Source organism: Amblyraja radiata, chromosome 3 (genome assembly GCF_010909765.2).
Source record: "Amblyraja radiata isolate CabotCenter1 chromosome 3, sAmbRad1.1.pri, whole genome shotgun sequence".
NCBI lineage: Eukaryota > Metazoa > Chordata > Chondrichthyes > Rajiformes > Rajidae > Amblyraja > Amblyraja radiata.
Genome location: NC_045958.1, coordinates 74,480,337 through 74,500,108, shown reverse-complemented (window position 1 = coordinate 74,500,108; position 19,772 = coordinate 74,480,337). Strand labels below are relative to the sequence as shown.

Genomic DNA, 19,772 nt, shown 5'->3' with positions numbered 1-19,772 from the left:
AAGTGGAAAAGTGGTTTGAAAAGTGATTTTTTGTGAAGTTTAAAATATCAATAACTTGTAAAATATAACATCAACCCAAACGAAACGTGTTTCGTTTACATCACAGGACAATGGTGAATAAGATGGGCCAAAAATTGTAGCGCCTTCGTGTACCGTTTTGGCGCGGTTTTGGGATTTCACGTGCACGCATACAAACAAACAAACAAGTTCAGAGATTTAGTAATATATACTAGACCAGGAGCGGACCCATTGGGCCCGTCCCCCAAGGTAATATTCCACTACTGATCCATAGCCCCCAACTTTGCAGGCGCGGCTGACGGGTTCCCGTTATGACGTCAGAGATCCCCGTTGTGACGCGAGTCACGGCAACCCTCCCCAACTGCGCAGGCGCAGCCGGCCAGTGAGAGCATGACTGCGACCTTGTGTAAAGTTCAAAATGGCAATAACCTGTAAAATATAAGATCTTCGTGAAAATAGAAGATCTTTGTGAAAATCACGATTTAAATAAAAATGAAACCCCCCTATCCCACCCCCCCCCCACAATGAAACTCGCTATGTTTTTTTAAATGAAAGCTCCCCCCTATCCCACCCCCCACCAATGAAAATCGCAATGTTTTTTTTAAATGGAATTCTCAATGAAAATTGCATTTTTCTTTAAAATAACCTAAACACAATGTTAGTTGTTAATGAAAATGGTAGAATTTGATTAAACGTAGTTCTGCTACACCTTGTGTTTCCACAACTCTAATTGGATATATAATGTAACTGGTGAATTAAGGAACACCATTTATATTACGTGGGATGAATTGGTTATAACACAATACGGATTGGTGACTAGAGAACCACTTAAAGGTAGCTTTGGAAATTGACAAGCATAAAAAAATGCTGTCTTGGGAAAAACAGTCGAGGGAAATGAAAATAGTTTCCATATATTCTCCCACACCCCTCCCCACCCATTTTGTATTCTACAAATGCCAAATAAATGAGAAAAAGTATTTGCCCTCCCCAATGTAGGGCATTTTTTTATGCAATCGTTTAGAAAGACAAGTCAGCAGCACCATGGATAGCACTCTCATGCCCAGAGACAGGTAGGTTGGGAAGTCCCACACTAGAGAGTTGAACACAAAGATCTAGACTGAGTCTCCAATGAAGTACTGAGTAAGTGCTACACTGTCAGAGGTGCTGCCATTCTGATGAAACATCAGTCCAAGAACTCTCTGCCCCAACAGGTAAAGTTAAAATTTCCATGGCATAACCACAAAGATGTGCAGTGGTAGAACATAAAGTGCTGAAGTAATCAGTGGATCAGAAGCATCACTGGAGGACATGGATAGGTGACGTTTTGGGTTGGGACCCTTCTTCTGAAGAAAGGTCCCCACTTGAAATGTTGCCTATCCATGTCCTCCAGAAATGCTGCCAGTCTGAAGAAGTCACCCATTCCTTCTCTCCAGAGATGCTGCCAGTCCCGCTGAGTTACTCCAGCTGTTTTGTGTGTATCTTCGGTTTAAACCAACATCTGCAGTTCCTTCCTACACATTTCCGCTGCCAGACCCACTGAGTGTACTCCAGCACGTTGTATCCCTGTGCAAGATTCCAGCATCTGCATTTTCTTGTGCCTCTAGATGAGCAGTGGTGCCTTGGTCAGTAAACATCCTTCAGTGAACATCACTATTGGTCTTGTCATTATTACACTTCTATTGCGGATCGAGCTGAGTGTGCATTGGTTGTCATGTTCCTACAATACTTCATTGGCTGTGAAGCAAACTAGGATGTACTCAGATCACGAGCACCATAGAAATGCAAGTCTTTCTTTCACTGATGCATGAAATCACGTTACACTTTAATTATTTAAGTGAGGGCTTTAAGTGAGCCATCCTTTCTTACCTGTCCAGTGCTGTACTGGTGGGCATGCTCCTCGCAAATCCTCGAATTCCTGTTTTCTGGAAGTACGGAATGCAGGAGATATTTGCTGCAATCACAGCAATGGAATCCGAGGGATTGACAAAGAACCCATTTCGCCCGAGGATCAAGTTGCGATCCTGTCATGAACAAAATAATCTCGTTTAATATCTGTACCTTATCCCCAATTCAAATTTGACTAGTTTATCTTCTAACGATCTCCAGCAGTGATGTGGAATGTTTCAAAGTGAATGCAGGCTCTGTAATCTGGTCATTATTTTACCTGGATTCTGAGAAAAGAGCCAGAATCTAAGGGAGGAGAAAGAGGCTGCAATTTGAAGATGGGTTCTGAAGCCCTAACCTGTACATGCAAGAACTATAACCATTGATACAGGGAGATCCTCTGAGAATTAGTCCTTCAATTGAAATGACTGGTATGGCTTTGAATTTAATGAAGTTAACTCTAAAGAGCAGAATCATTCACGTACAATTACTTACTTATTGAATTCTTCAAGGAAATTTGTTTTGATCAGAAGAGGCCATTCATTTCCTGAAACCTATTTGAGATTCAGCCTGATCAGCAGGATAGAGATACATTTTGTTATGACCATCCAAAGTTAGGATCCAGGAGGAAACTCTGAATTTATAATCACGTAAGGTAACTCACATAAAGTATGTTCATTACTTTGTATTGCTCCAAGAGGTTACACCAAATATATTGTCCATCTGGAATTATTGCTTTGTATTATAATTGTATTAAATAATGCAACAAATGTTTATTATTGAAGTTGATTTGACATTGTATGTTCTTAATCGGTTTTTAGACGATCAGGTTTTTAGACGGTTTTTAGACACTATATACCTAAAGACATGGAAAGTCCGTGAATATCTTGCTCTGATGCACAGAGCTAATAATGATACATCCTGGTCACATTAAGACAGGAATGGAGATTGGGTAGTATGCCATCAAAACATGTAAATGCTCAGGTCGTTTACAGGAACGACAGCCTTGAGACTGAAGAAATATCTTAAGCACCATTGACGAAACAATGAATTGTCATGCACAAGAGTTATAATAATCAAATCTTACCCCATCTCCATCAAAGGCTGCACCAAACCCATACTCTCCTCCTTTCATAGCCTCCAGGAGAGAGGTGGCATATGTAAGGTTTGGGTCTGGGTGTTGGCCACCAAAATCTTCCAACGGAACGCAATTGACAGCAGAGTTTGCAGGAGCTCCGAGCTCATCACAGAGTATACGTCTCACATACGGACCCATAACTGCAAAGGAACCAAAGATGACCACAAGGAATTGTCAGCGCACAGCAACTTCATTCAGTAAAAATGGAACAGGCACCTGCTTGAGGTCCCCTTGGGCCTATTCTCCATTCAGTAAGGTGATGGATGATATTTTCTTTGGTTTTGATTCTACTTTCACACCTGATTCCCATAAACCTCCACTGTTTAAACAACTGTTAGTCTCAGCTTGTAGCACGGAGTTGAACTCTTTTTTTAAACAAAAATAATGTATTTAATTACGATCACGATACAAAACCAAACCGTGGTAACACACCCACCACCATATTACAAAATCACCAAATTATCTAGACATTAAATATTCAAACACCAATGTTACAATCTTTACAAATATACTAAATAACTACTATACAACTATGTCCCATTCTAACACCACCCAGGCGCAGACGTAATCCCGGAAAAGGGGCAAGCATCTAGCTCGGGCAAAGCCCTCTTCCGCCTGGCGCCGTGACTCGCGGATGGCCAACGTGGCCAATCGTGGAGCAATCCAACCAGGACATCTTCAACCCTACCCACTCCTCTGAGCTGAACTCTGGAATAGAAATTCTAGAAACATACACTAGAAACATAGAAAATATGTGCAGGTGGAGGCCATTCGGCCCTTTGTGCCAGCTCCACCATTCATTGTGATCATGGCTGATCGTCCCCTATCAATAACCCGTGCCTGCCTTCTCCCCATATCCCTTGATTCCACTAGCCCCTAGAGCTCTATCTAACTCTCCCTTAAATCCATCCAGTGATTTGGCCTCCACTGCCCTCTATGGCAGGGAATTCCACAAATTCACAACTCTCTGGGTGAAAATGTTTTTTCTCACCTCAGTCTTAAATTACCTCCCCTTTATTCTAAGTCTGTGGCCCCTGGTTCTGGACTCGCCCAACATTGGGAAAATTTTTCCTGCATCCAGCTTGTCCAGTCCTTTTATAGTTTTATATGTTTCTATAAGATCCACCCTCATCCTTCTAAACTCCAGTGAATACAAGCCTAGTCTTTTCAATCTTACTCCCGAATAAAAAAAAAGACACAACGTGCTGGAGTAACTCAGCAGGTCAGGCAACATCTCTGGAATATAATGGGTAGGTTATGTTCCAGTTTAATTACCTTGAATCCACGTAAATTATCTGAAGGAGGGTCTCTACCCAAAACATTACCTTTCCATGTTCTCCAGAGATGCTGCCTGTCCTGCTGAGTTACTCCAGCAACTTTTGTCTTTTTTAGTAAACCAGCATCTGCAGTTCCTTGTTTCTCTCCTGAATAGAGTTTGGTTTACCCACTTAATCACCTGTCTTCACACTTTTCTGTGAAAAATCAACCTGCAGCACTATCCATCCATGGTCTGTGTGAGCAGCATCATGTAAAGTATCCCTTCTCTTTCTACTCTTCAAATGGTTCGAAGAAACCATAGCCATTTGCTTCCACAAATATTTTGCATAAGGCTGTCATATGTCTAAGCTGTGTTCTTATTGTTTCATTCTTTCCCCTTGACTCCTTGGATCATTCTCTCTGCTTCAGTGATACTATCTACCTGATAACATTATTGAATCTTTGCCATAAGAGGAAACCATTCAGCTTATCTTGCCCATGATATAGATTTTTCTACATTTGGGATCTTTCACCTGATCCACCTCTCGGAAACTCAATGTAATATTGGTGTAACTATGCAATTTCTATAGAGAAATATTGGGAGGCTTGAGAAATCATCAAATACAAATTTATTGCTGGAAAAATCATCGAATGCTGAGTGATACAGGTGTTAAATAAAATGACTAAAATAAAAGAAAATCTGGAAAGTGAGGCAGATAATTGGAACATATTTCTACTCATAATCACATGGAAAATGTCCATTAGTCAATCAAGTCCATGCCATTTTCCTGTGTAATTCCATTAGTCCCATTCCTGCACTCCATATTTCACTGCAACTTGTTTTCTCTCGCACATCAATCTGCTTTTTTATCATTAACCTACAGTAAGAAATACATTTGACTTACAAGCTAAGTTATCCAACAGAATGTCTTTGGAATGTAAGGGGAAACTAGAACACATGGAGAGAATGTGCAAACGGCATATATTTCACCAAGAGCAGGATCAGAACCAGTTCCCTTGAAGATGTGAGGCAACAAGATTAATGTCTGTGGCACCATGCCACCCATATAATGGGGCCAGTCCGGAATTGGAAGCTGGGGCTCTTTGCATATTATGTGTCTTAAAGCCCGAAGCAAGAATTGTACCCCAAAATCAGTGAGCTAAGTTCTGAGGCCGCACTGTTAGATACAATTGATGATCGCATCTTCCCCACTCTATTCACATGAGTGCAATTCCTCAAAGCTGAAACAATTTTGAAAAACCTTCAACATATCCTCTCTAAAGTGTTCACATTGCTGAGCTGAAACATCTCAGGGTAGAAGGTTGCCCTTGGTGTGCAGTACTTATTACATTCATGGCTTGTATCTGGCTCTGTGAGGTGAGCCAGATCCACTGGAATTAGATATCTCCAGTGGAACCAAGTGTTGGGTGGAAATTGCACAAGTATTTAAACACCAAGGACCAACATCAAGGTCTACCTGGTCATCTCTAGCAACAGTCGCATAAGTTATTATTTATATGAATGTTATTCGCATTTGTGTTCCCCATTTTCTGCAATTTATTCTTCAGTTTGGGTGGCACGGTGACACAGCGGTAGAGCTGCTGCCTTACAGCGCTAGGGACCCGGGTTCGATCCTGACCATGCGTGCTGTCTGCATGGAGTTTGTACATCCTCCCCACGACTGCGTGCTCTGGTTTCCTCCCACACTCACAAGACGTACAGATTTGTAGGTTAATTGGCTTTAGTAAACAGTCCTTAGTGTGTCGGATAGTACTCGTATATGGAGGTCGATGGGCCTATTTCTGCACAGTATCTGTAAATTAAACTAAACTCAACTAGAAGAGCCAGTGATCAAAGAAACAAATCAAGAAACAATCATCAGTCCATCTGGGGTCATGTTCAACTTGCCTCCATGCATGGCATCTATCCTTATTTTCAACTGGTTGGGTCCAGTGAGCAATCCTTTGATGGCACTGAAGTCGAAGATGCTCCTCAGCATGTTGAGGTAAACCTCCACTATGTCCACAATTTCAACTGGAAAGGTAGAAGGAGACAATCAACGTAGTATTAAAATAAGCAGGAATGAAAGTCACTCCTTGAGTGCAGTTTGGTAAGTAGGCATTGACATTGTTAAACTATTTCAAGCAATAATATTAATCTATTCTTCCAAGGGCAACTCATTAAAATGATGCTCCCACCCTAATAAAAACTCCTGCTTTGTCAATAAATCGCCTGTAAAATAGCTGAGGTACATGCAAATGTTCATCTCATTCACCATCAGTGACTGAGGACTAAGGGTGATGCCGGTTGCAAGCTAAAGCACTTGCACTGATTCTCCGGAATGAGAAGGGGATGAAAGAAAGGCTTGATTCATGAGAATTATCGTGGGCATTTCTTCTCATTATGTCCAAGGCAGGTGAGGATAAGAGATGCAGTCTGCTGTCACATTTCAGTTCTTGTTGCACAACCCTTAGTTTGTATTCATGCACTTTTTTTGCCAACATCAATCCCGCGGGTAGCCTGATTCCCAGCAGGCTCTTGAATAAATAAAATCCTCCATAATTTACCTCTAACCTTCCACCTCCTACTTTAAATCCATGCCCCTAGTTTTAGGTAATGTCCTTTGTATCCCAACTCTCTCTCTTGTGATTTTATGCATCTGACTTAAATCTCCTTTCAGCTTCACCAATTCCAGTCCTTGCCTAACCTATCTTTCTTATTACGATTTGCCAGTCTTGACAACATTTTTGTAAATCTTTCTCTTTGTCCTCTCTCGTGCAGTTCACATCCTTGCTCTAATGTTACGAGCAGAAGCCCTGGTCATAATTTATGGGAATCAACCTGGGAATATAGTGCCTGTACGCAAAATGGTCATGAAACAAAGAAAAACGCACAGGCTTATTAAATTAACGTGACGTATCTTTCAATCTTTCAGTTGGGTGGACTGCATTTTCCGTGCAGTTTTACATGTTAAACATGTTCAAATTGTCATGGGTGATACCCATGTTTTTGGAAACTGGTAAAATATTGCATCAAAGGCATCAATATTTCCTATAGTTCAATTATGGTCACTGACAGACAGAAGTTTGGTGGCAGAGAAGGATGGAGTGCAGTGAGTCTTTAATCTATGAGGCTCGCCAGACAAGCCAGGCAGACAGATGAACAGGCAGGCAGGTAGATGTACAGAGAGACAAACTGCATATTCAACTATGCAACACTATTTTATTACTCTCCCTGGAGCATGAGGCAAGATGATTGCTCTGAAATGAATACATTTGAAACCATGGATGAGAAATTTAAACCAGAGGCATTACTTAACCAGGCAGCCAGTGATGTTCAGTGAACACAAAACTAATGGAAGAATGGGGCTTTGGACCAAAGCGGGACATGGATAGTAGAGTGTCAAATCACCTCATGTTTACAGAGGGTAGAATGAGGGAGCTTAACCAGATGGAACAAAGACCAAATGCGACCGTCAGCATCAGTGAACTACTTAGTTGGAATTCTCCAATATTACCAAATGGGCCATCTTAGGGCGACATGGATCCATAAAATTAAGAATCAAATATGACACAAAGATGGTGAACAGTCTGGTTCAGTTTTGAATGGTTGCCAGGGAGATGGATGGAATTAGTGACTGTGGAACAGAACTCGGGCCAGGAACTGAAGATGATAATTTAGTTCGTTTCACTATTTAGTCAAAGGACATCCTAATTTTTCAGCTCTTCCAATCGTGGATCTTGGCCAAGCAATCTGTCAGTTTAGAGACAGGGCAGGTGTCAAAGGAGGTGGCGATGAGATAGAGTATGTAGCATGTAGTATTGGAAGTGTTGTCCGATAATGTTGCCAAAGTACAGTGTGTAGTTGAGAACCAGGAGAAGGCCATCGATGATCCTTGTGAGATACAAGGGGTATTTGTGCAGGTATCAGTTGATTGGCCATTATTAGGATTATTTTCCTCCCATTGGACGATTTAGTGAGGTACATATGGTCTCATCTATCTGTGCACCAGTCAAGAAGTATTGAAGGAAAATGATACAACCAACTGTGTCTAGGGCACAGAAGAGATATTTCAATCCCATAGGATGTTTGCATTGATTTTGATTGGGAATATAAACAGATTGAAGAAGTGCTCCCTTCACAGATGCTGCCTGACCCACTGAGTTACTCCAGCACTTTGTGATTTGCTCAAGATTCCAGCACCTGCTGTTGCTTGTGTCTCCATAAACAGAGATCATTGGAAACACTCAGCAGGTCAGGCAGCATCTGTGGAAAGAGAAGTCGTTAACATTTCACATTGAAGATCCTTTTCACTTTCTGATGAAGGATTTTCAAATTGAAAAGTTAACTCGGTTTCTGTTTCCATGGATGCTGCCTGACCTCCTGAGTATTTCCATAGTTTATGAAATTGTGCATCCCAGTTTGGCAAAAGAATAAATCAGGGAAGGTAGTGCATCCGTGGATAACAAGGGAAATCAGGGATAGTATCAAAGCGAAGGATGATGCGTACAAATTAGCCAGAAAAAGCAGCATACCGGAGGACTGGGAGAAATTCAGAGACCAGCAGAGGAGGACAAAGGGCTTAATTAGGAAAGGAAAAATAGATTATGAAAGAAAACTGGCAGGGAACATAAAAACTGACTGCAAATTTTTTTATAGATATGTGAAAAGAAAGAGATTAGTTAAAACAAATGTTGGTCCCTTGCAGTCAGAAACAGGTGAGTTGATCATGGGGAACAAGGATATGGCGGACCAATTGAATAACTACTTTGGTTCCGTCTTCACTAAGGAAGACATAAATAATCTGCCGGAAATAGCAGGGGACCGCGGGTCAAAGGAGTTGGAGGAATTGAGTGAAATCCAGGTTAGCCGGGAAGTGGTGTTGGGTAAATTAAATGGATTAAAGGCCGATAAATCCCCAGGGCCAGATAGGCTGCATCCCAGAGTACTTAAGGAAGTAGCTCCAGAAATAGTGGATGCATTAGTAATAATCTTTCAAAACTCTTTAGATTCTGGAGTAGTTCCTGAGGATTGGCGGGTAGCAAACGTAACCCCACTTTTTAAGAAGGGAGGGAGAGAGAAAACGGGGAATTACAGACCAGTTAGTCTAACATCGGTAGTGGGGAAATTGCTAGAGTCAGTTATTAAAGATGGGATAGCAGCACATTTGGAAAGTGGTGAAATCATTGGACAAAGTCAGCATGGATTTACAAAAGGTAAATCATGTCTGACGAATCTTATAGAATTTTTCGAGGATGTAACTAGTAGCGTGGATAGGGGAGAACCAGTGGATGTGGTGTATCTGGACTTCCAGAAGGCTTTCGACAAGGTCCCACATAAGAGATTAGTATACAAACTTAAAGCACACGGCATTGGGGGTTCAGTATTGATGTGGATAGAGAACTGGCTGGCAAACAGGAAGCAAAGAGTAGAAGTAAACGGGTCCTTTTCACAATGGCAGGCAGTGACTAGTGGGGTACCGCAAGGCTCAGTGCTGGGACCCCAGCTATTTACAATATATATTAATGATCTGGATGAGGGAATTGAAGGCAATATCTCCAAGTTTGCGGATGACACTAAGCTGGGGGGGGCAGTGTTAGCTGTGAGGAGGATGCTAGGAGACTGCAAGGTGACTTGGATAGGCTGGGTGAGTGGGCAAATGTTTGGCAGATGCAGTATAATGTGGATAAATGTGAGGTTACCCATTTTGGTGGCAAAAACAGGAAAGCAGACTATTATCTAAATGGTGGCTGACTAGGAAAAGGGGAGATGCAGCGAGACCTGGGTGTCATGGTACACCAGTCATTGAAAGTGGGCATGCAGGTGCAGCAGGCAGTGAAGAAAGCGAATGGTATGTTAGCTTTCATAGCAAAAGGATTTAAGTATAGGAGCAGGGAGGTTCTACTGCAGTTGTACAGGGTCTTGGTGAGACCACACCTGGAGTATTGCGTACAGTTTTGGTCTCCAAATCTGAGGCAGGACATTATTGCCATAGAGGGAGTGCAGAGAAGGTTCACCAGACTGATTCCTGGGATGTCAGGACTGTCTTATGAAGAAAGACTGGATAGACTTGGTTTATACTCTCTAGAATTTAGGAGATTGAGAGGGGATCTTATAGAAACTTACAAAATTCTTAAGGGGTTGGACAGGCTAGATGCAGGAAGATTGCTCCCAATGTTGGGGAAGTCCAGGACAAGGGGTCACAGCTTAAGGATAAGGGGGAAATCCTTTAAAACCGAGATGAGAAGAACTTTTTTCACACAGAGAGTGGTGAATCTCTGGAACTCCCTGCCACAGAGGGTAGTCGAGGCCAGTTCATTGGCTATATTTAAGAGGGAGTTAGATGTGGCCCTTGTGGCTAAGGGGATCAGAGGGTATGGAGAGAAGGCAGGTACGGGATACTGAGTTGGATGATCAGCCATGATCATATTGAATGGCGGTGCAGGCTCGAAGGGCCGAATGGCCTACTCCTGCACCTAATTTCTATGTTTCTATGTTATCGTACACACTCCCAGCACCTTGCTGTGCTTTAATGTTGGTTCCAGTTGATTTTGATAAGAGCTGCCTTTGGCAATGTGGACAGAAACCTGATCGGTGGAATTCAAACAAGGGTTTTGGGGAAGTATGGAAATAATCCTGGAAGCACTCAAGGGAAAGGAAAGGAAGTGACAGGGGCAAAGGACCATGTGAGGGGAAGTTGAGAATGTTGAACTAAAAGGACAACACACTGATGCCAAGTAGAAAAATGGGGAATGATAACTAGAGTCCATCAGGAAAGAACAGAGCATTCAAACAGAAGGCACACCTCCAATAATAGCCAGAGCAATGAAAAATGGTAGAGGCAAAGGCAAAATTAAAGGCTTTTTATTAGAATGCATGTAGTATTCAAAACAAGATGAATGAATTAATGGCATGAACAGAGATGAATGGATATGATCACATAGCCTCTAAAGAGATAAAGCTGTAAAGTGACCAAGATTGGGAGTAAATTATTCCAGGCACATTGGCCTTCATCAGTCAGAGTATTGAGTATTGAAGTTGGGAGTTGTTACAGTTACATGTTACTGTAACATGTTACAGTTGTATAAAACATTGGTGAGGCCACATTTACATTATTGTGTTCCATTTTGGTCAACATGTTATAGGAAAGACGACAAGCTGGAAAGGGTGTGGACAAGATTTACGAGGATGTTGCCAGGCGTCCAGGGCCTAAGCTATAGGGAGAGGTTGAGCAGAATAGGACTATTCCTTGGAACCGAGGAGGATGAGGGGTGATCTTATAGAGGTGTACAAATTCATGAGAGGAATAAATACATTAAATGCACAGTCTTTTGCCCAGAGTAAAGGAATTAAGAACCAGAGGACATAGGGAGGAATATTTAATAGGAACCTGAGGGGTAACTTTTTTTACACAAAGGGCAGTGGGTATATGGAACAAACTGTCAGAGGAGGTAGTTCAGGAAGGCATGATCATAACATTTAAGAAACATTTGGACAGGTACATGGAGAGAATAGATTTAGAGCACCAAGCACGGGCAGGTGGGCCTACTGTAGATGGGGCATGTTGATCGTCATGGGCAAGTTGGGATGAAGGACCTATTTCCCTTCTGTATAACTTTAGGACTATGACGAAAAGATGGCAAAAAGTCTGAGTAGATTTGGGTTCACTTCTGGAATATTGTGATCTATTGCGATTGCGAAGGTTAAACAAAGATTCACCAGACTGATTCTGGGATGGTGGGTTTAGCAGACAAGGTTTATCTTGTCTTGATCTTGGAAGAATGAAAGTTGATCCCATTGACAGATACAGGGTTTGACAAGATAGATGTAAAGTTGATGTTTCCCCTGGCTGTGCTGCCGAGACCCAGGGACTACTATCTCTAAATCAAGACAGTGTAAGTCAGAGAAGTGATGTATCTTTGTATCCTGAGGGTGGTACACACTATCCTCAGTCGTTGGGCTATAGAGAGTATGGGTTAAGTGTGGACATTTACATCCATCTTTTCTTTTTTCAAATTTCACCCTGTCACATTCCAATCTTTCCTGTCTTCCCCTGTTTCTGCATTTGTTTTAAATGTTGTTACCTCAAGAAAGTTTTCAGTTGTAATGAGGAGCTGCACAGCTGAAAGGTTAACTTCATTTCTCTTGTCATAGGTTCTACCTGACCTTTTGAATGTTTTCAGCATGTTATGTTTATATTAATGGATGCTGATGCCAATGCCATGACCTGGAGCCCTTTTCCAATCAGTCAGCATCAAGCATTCCAGGTTAGGCCACAGTGCAGCCAAATGCAACTTGGCATTAATCCTACCTTCAAAGAGTTTTCAGCCTCCTGTGTATTTGTAACATTTTCCACACCAGCCATCTGAATAAAATTACTACTTTGTTATCAAATATTCGGCAACTTTATGCCTCGAAAATACTCCCTATGGTAGATTAGGTTTAAACTTGTTAAATTATTTTCATGAAGCCATCAGACCGGAGAAGCCGGCATCAAATTGGTCTCCACAGTCCGGTAATGGCCGAACAATGTTCATACTTGTGAGAGTCAAATTACGACTTGTTTCCATTTGTTACACCAATGTATTTTGAGCAGAAACAGCAGAATCAACATAAATACTTAGGGTAATTTTAAACATGAAATCCAAACCCACTCAGACTTTCCCGCATGTTCTCTGCTTGTTGAGGATGTTGATTAAACCTGATCACCCCTTCCTCCCCCCCATCCACAACATTAGTTCCACCCCTGGTTCATTGTTAAGTAACTCTATTGATTGCATAGGTTTGGGAATGCTCTGCAAATTGCACTCAGTTCCTCACAAGAACATGGACACAAATCAACGCACCTTAAATATTATTCCATTTAAACGAACAATTAATTTACAAGGAGACTAACTTGAGTACATTGGTTAAAATGTTAAACGATCCAATATTGTTATGGTCAATTTCAGTGCTCTTTAAATGAGTCATTCATTCATTGCCCTGATTAAAATTCTTGTCTTTGGTAATCTGCACATTTTCAGCTTCCTTGATTAGATTAGTCTCGGTCACTGATGAGAAGTATATCATGGAATATATTTTAATGGAAAGAAGAGATTATATGACAAAAATGTTGTTTGACATATAACATTTTACATCGGTGATTAAGGTAGTGAATATTGGAAGCATAACTGGACCACTGCCAATTCTATGCTCATCTAATCAATTCCCTTTGTTCTCACCCTTGCCGTAGTGCAGCAGGTAGTGTTGCTGCCACAACATTTCTCCTGATGACTATTTGGATTTCTCCTGGATGGGGTCTAGCTTCCTCCCAATGCCATGGTGGCTGGTATAAAATGTTACTGTAAACATTTTGACCACAAAATGGAGAATGCTTTCAACCAATTGTAGATGCTGTATTCTAGCCTGAGATGCTGTTGGTGTTTGGAACGACTGGGTGAAACGCTTGCTTTGGTAACAGCTGAATCCAATACCTAGGCAGCCTTTGTCACATCAAGCCAAGTGGTTAATTATTCTTAAAAGTGACTGGGTTTTTATTTCTGGCAAGTTTTCTGGTGTCACTTTGGCTAGTGGCATCCTCTAAGCAGCTGTCCAGCACTTGAATAAGCTTGAAGGTTGCTAACGGCCTCCCCGCAGAAGTGTTGACAGATCAGATCCCCCAATGGAACTTTCTTCATGGACCTTCAGTAGCTATCTTGGAACTTGAGAGGTCTGTAGAATGAATGTACCTTTAAAACATCATAGAGCCCGTTCATGTTTCTCGGACTGGACCCAACCCACCGGACGCCGATCACGGTTCAGAGTAGCTGCCTTGCCTCTGCCTCAAAAGATCACAGGTTCAAGTTCCACTCCTGAGAGTTGAACACACTTGTGCATTACTGAGGGATGCTTTTGGATAAAACGTTCAACCAAAGTTCTGCCTGCCCTCTGGGGTGTACATAAATATCCTACAGTACTATTTTGAAGCAATGTATGTGAAAAAATATTTGACACCCAACCACACAGAGACAGGTGGCTGAAGGTCTGGTCAAACAGCACAGGTTATACGTTGTTTCTTAAAGAGGAGCGAACAGCAGAGAGATTAAGAGAGTGAATTCCAGAGCTTGTGGCCAGAGGAATGGAAGTGGTGGGCTCAGCCCAGTCCAGTTCATCGTGGGCATTGCCCTCCCCCCTCAATAGAATGCATTTACATGAGGCGATGCCTCAAGAAGGTGACATCATTTTTTACAATTATCAGGTTCATGAATCAACTGGCAAAACCCTAATCATAGCTTGGTCTTCTTGAAAAATAAGAACATGTATGTCAGGCTGCTGTTCATCGACTACAACAGCATCTTCCTCTCTAAACCTATCATCAAACTTAAGGAACTAGGACTCTGCTAATCCTTACTCAATTGGATCCTTGACTTCCTCATCAGCAGACAGTGATGTAATCACAAATTAAGCCCATCAACGCATCTACTTCTCCGAAGAACAGGGAAGTTTAGCATGTCACCAAATCATCTATTGAACTTCCACAAGTGTATGATAGAGAGCATACCAACTGGTTGCATCACTGCCTAGTTTGGTAACTTAAATGCCCGAGAACAAACGAGGCTGTGGAAAGCGGTGGATATTGCCCGGTCCATCACGGACATTGACCTCCCCACCATCGAAGGGATCAAAAGTAGCACTGCCTCATAAAGACAGCAAATATCATCAAAGACCCACATTGCCTTGGTCGTGCTCCCAACTAGCTGCAACCGTCGGGAAGAAGGTACAGGAACCTGAGCAACGTGGTCTCCAAGCTCAAGAACACCTTCTTCCCATCAACTGTCAGGCTTTTGAAACATGCCACATAAGCCTAATGGGGCTTTTTCACGGGGCGAGTTGACGCAAGATGTCACCAGAGTGAAGAGGTCGTGGTCCAGCACGAGTCTCGCACGATATAACGGGGGTAGATAAAGAGTTCCCACGGTACTCGGCATTTCTGTTATTTGTGCGAGTGACTTGTCCGTTTCCCGAGCTTTCGCGTTAAATCTTGAATGAACATCGTGAACTACACGTGACACAAATGATGTAACTTTTTTTTTCACACACTATATATATCCTCCCTTGGTTGAATTGGCTCATTTGGAGACATATTTTACTGTGTATGTGGGAGACACAGATGGACTGAGCACAGTACCTCGGTCTTACTGTGTGTGGGAGAGGGGGAGAAAGAGACGTACACTCACATAGGCAGAGTCTCTCAGCCTGTGTAAGAGGGAGGGAGAGAGAGAGAGAGGCACACACAAGGTGGATGTGAAATCTCACCTGCCTGTTTCAGTGACAGACACCCGCCGCCAGTAAATGAAGACACCCCCATCTGTCTCCCCCTCCTCTCCCTCGACTCCCCCACCTTTCCCTCCCAACTCCAGTCCCGTCCCGACCCCCTGGGAAACTGAATAGAGCAACAATATAGATATAGAAACTGAAACAATATAGAAATTGAATAGCGCAACATGGCAAAAACATCTCTGACACGCTTTACCCCCTTTCTTTGAGATTTTCTGGGAGCCATCTCTGCAAGTGTTCTTGTTAAAAAGATTATCCAACAATGACAATTAGGTGGGACGTCCTCGAAGGACACATGCTCCCATGTCGATATTGAGACCACCTTATTTACTCACCTTCTGTCCCCTCTGTCCAGCTTCCGGGTTCACCGTTCGCAGGAGTTCCCACGGTACCCGCAAGAGTTATTACGGATATCGCACTGGCCACTACGTTCATATAATGTTGCAATACTCAACCACAAGTCTACAAGTCAATCTTGGAGAAATTCAAACTTTCTTGAATTTTCTCCCGAGTGACCAAGTTACACGATGACCTTCCGTTAGCGCTACGGTGGTCCATGGTGGTCCACGAATGCCGTACTGTTATCGCACGAGGTTCCCACGATGTTAAACTCCGGTTAACTCTTGCGTCAAGTCGCCCCGTGAAAAGGCCGCTTAACCACAACACTGCCACAGCTAAGATCCACTATAGACTTTGTTTTAGCTTGCACTATGGACTTCAGTTTTCACTCTTTTATTGTACTGTTGATTAATGTATATTTATTGGTCGCGTTGTTGAGTTCATGTGCCTGTGATGCCACAGCAAGTAGGAATTTCATTGTTCTGTTCCTGGTGCATCTGACAATTACACATTCTTGAGAATTGACTCTTGCCCAGCCTGACCAGTCTGGCATGCCTTCCCGCTCTACATTTTGCAACATTGACATTCCTTTGCCTGTGTTCTTACTTTCTAACTGTTCCACTCACTCAAACTCAAAGTAGTCTTTATTGGCATTCAGACCTTGCGGTCTGAACGAAATGTTGTTGTCTTGCAGTCCTACATATAGTAAAAAAGACAAAAACACACAATAAACACAAATTAACATCCACCACAGTGAGTTAAATACTCCTCACTGTGATGGAAGGCAAAAGTCTTAAGTCTTTGTCTCTTCCCTTCTTATTCTCCCTCTGCGGCGAGGCGATCCAGGCTTCGGATGTTGTGACCCCGCGGGGCGATGGCAAGTAATGTCAGTCCCGCGGCTGAATCCATGCTCCCCGCATTCACCAGCTGATCATGGGTACAGCTTGTTCCCATGGCCACCCTCCTTTATCTTATCTGAGATAACCCCTTCCCCACTCTACCTGCAGCTTAACAAGCATCTTCTGTCTCCTTTACAGTATTGATGAAAGGTCTCTGACCTGAAACATTGATTCTGTTTCTCTTCCCACAGATGCTGCCTAACCTGTTGAGTAATTTCAGCTTTTTCTGCACCACCTTGATCTGGTCTGTCCTTTCATGAATCCAATCCCACAACAATGTGTTTAACTTTTAACCATCCATTGAATTAGCCCAGCAGACACTTCAGGGGCAACTAGACTGGGATGTCAATGCGGGCCTTACCAGCAACACCTAAGTTTCATTAATGAATTAAAAATAATGCTGCATTGAGATCAGACATGTGGCAACTTTCAGTATGTGAGCATGAGATGAAGAAGTGAGCCTCTCTCCACCTCCAGTACAAGGCTGGTATCCCAGTAATTGACTATTACCATACAGGCTAATCCAGATGAATGCATTTTGCTTCATTCCCCATCTCTTATGTACAGATTTCAATCGTCAGTTCCAGCCAACAACTTTGATGAAGACCTGCTGCTGATGGGCATGTCACCAGTCATTTCAGTACAGCTGCCTCAACTTACAGTCACTCAACACTGGCCTGAGGAAGCGCTTGCCAAGAGGGAGCCTGTGGTATGCAGCATTTCAACTCTTGAGAGCCAGCTACAAGCGTTGCCAGTATAACAGCTGAAGCTCAGCATTGCTTCTCTTACTCTGCACACTCTCTTCTTGCAAAACCTGGGTGCTTTCTAAATGGACCATGATTGTCACAAGCTGAAGACTGTTCTGTGAGCAGCCTCGTAACTCAATAAAGTTATGATTGGTCTGTATCGACAGTCCATCAACTCACCTTGGTTCCATAATCCTTAATGATCTCTGTTTAAGAAAAGTCTGAAGAAGGATCTCGACCCGAAACGTCACATATTCTTTCTCTCCAGAGATGCTGCCTATCCTGCTGAGTTACTCCAGCATTTTGTGTCTATCTTAAGAAGCGTCTAACATTCTTGGTTTTGAAATTTTCCATTGACTCCCAACCTCCGAAGCTTTTTCGGAGGGAGTGAGCCCTGGGTTTCACTTCCCCTTGTCTGAGGAATTGCTTCCTGATAATACTTCTGAAAGGCTTGGCTCCAGATTTTTCTATCCCTTTGTTCTGCCCTCTCCCCCTCAGGGAACCTGTTTGTCTCCATCCACACTGATCAATTAGGAAGAATACGACTGTAGTTTACTTCACCTGTTCTTATGTTCAACCCTGAGCCCAATATGGTTAGTGATCATTAGAGAAGGTAAGTGATGGAACAAACAAAACTCTGGATAGTTACACCCGACTTGTACCAATACACTGCCACCCCATTACACCACCACCCCTACAACACTCCTGCTGTCAATTCCAGTCCAGTTTCAGGTCAAGTACCTGCTTAGAAAATTAATATTGTTTTATTATTATCCCGTGTACCGAGACACAATGGAAATCTTTGTTTTGCGTGCTACACAAGCAGATCATACCATACGAGTGCTATCATGCCATACATTAATTCAACACATCATACAAAAGAGAAAATAAATGAGTGAAGTATACAATGTTACAACTATAGAGAAAAACCTTCGCGGTAGTCAATCCAATGAACGAGGGCTCAAGCCTCATGATCATGTGGATAGCAGGGATTTCGGAGAGATGAATTGGCGGAGGTGGGGAGGGGAGTGTGGCAATGACTCAACTCAACTTGAAGTCAGAATCTGTCATTTAGTGTTGAATGTTTATGGTTACATATCAAAGAAAAATATTGGATTTCTTTCACATCTTTCAGTGTTTCTGGATGTTCCAAAATATTCTGCAATCAATGAAGTGTAAACTTCATTGAAATGTAAGAAAATGGCAGTGAATATAAAACAAGTATCTCAAAATTTACCAGTCAGATACAGAGTGATGGATTCTTCTCCACCTCTTGTGTACAGATATCAGCTAACTTCTCATTTGAGTTATGGCACATCCACCTGTTTAGGAACTTGGAACCAAACCTAGGATTTGGTGCTGAAGAGCCAAGAGTGTGAGATGAGCTCATCATGCTTTGCGTCAAAAAAGAATGTGTGGCCAACGCAGTTATGGCTGACACCTAAAGGTCTTCCCTGAGTCCATTTGGGAAACTACCCTCATGCGAGAGATATTGGATTTTCTTAAAGCTTGCATCCCCAATCAGTTCAAAACACAATCCTTGGTATCAAACACGTAGATAATCTGTTTTCTTTATTCTGTACCTACTACAAAGCATATCACTACTCTACATCAAGAACTGCTATGCTGGATTGAGGTACCTTTATTTTGAAAGTGTACGTTAAGAATGTTTGCTGAGAAATAACCAAGTTGATAATTTTCTTGGAGCCTAAACCAACTTAAATACCCTTTGAACTAAGGCAATATACATAAGATGAGCTTCCTCATGAAAGGCCTGGATAGAGTGGATGTGGAGAGGATGTTTCCACTAGGGAGAGTCTAGGACCAGAGGCCATAGCCTCAGAATAAAGGGATGTACCTTTAGGAAGGAGATGAGGAGGAATTATTTTAGTCAGAGGGTGGTGAATCTGTGGAATTCATTGCCACAGACGTCTGTGGAGGCCAAATCATTTGGGTATGTTTAAGGTGCAGATTGACAGATCCTTAATTAGTACGGGTGTCAAGGGTTATGGGGAGAAGGCAGGAGATGGGGTTGAGAGGGAAAGATAAAGCAAGCATGATTGAATGGCAGAGTAGACTTGATGGGCCAAATGGCCTAATTCTGTCTCCTACAATTTATGAACTTAATTTGCAAAAGACAATAATTTGGATCAATTCCGAATGGGAGCAGACAA

At 42.4% G+C, this 19,772-nt stretch overlaps 1 protein-coding gene across 1 annotated transcript in view; it reads right to left on the bottom strand.

Annotated features, from left to right (window-relative positions):
* Window positions 1-19,772, bottom strand: part of pgm5 (phosphoglucomutase 5) — a 145,887-nt gene that overhangs the window by 72,605 nt on the left and 53,510 nt on the right. Inside the window, exons 4-6 of the mRNA XM_033018084.1 lie at window positions 6,207-6,332; window positions 2,990-3,180; window positions 1,885-2,039 (exon numbers count right to left, since the gene is read on the bottom strand). Of these exons, the coding sequence (XP_032873975.1) occupies window positions 1,885-2,039; window positions 2,990-3,180; window positions 6,207-6,332 (472 nt within the window). The remainder of the gene's footprint in view (window positions 1-1,884; window positions 2,040-2,989; window positions 3,181-6,206; window positions 6,333-19,772) is intronic.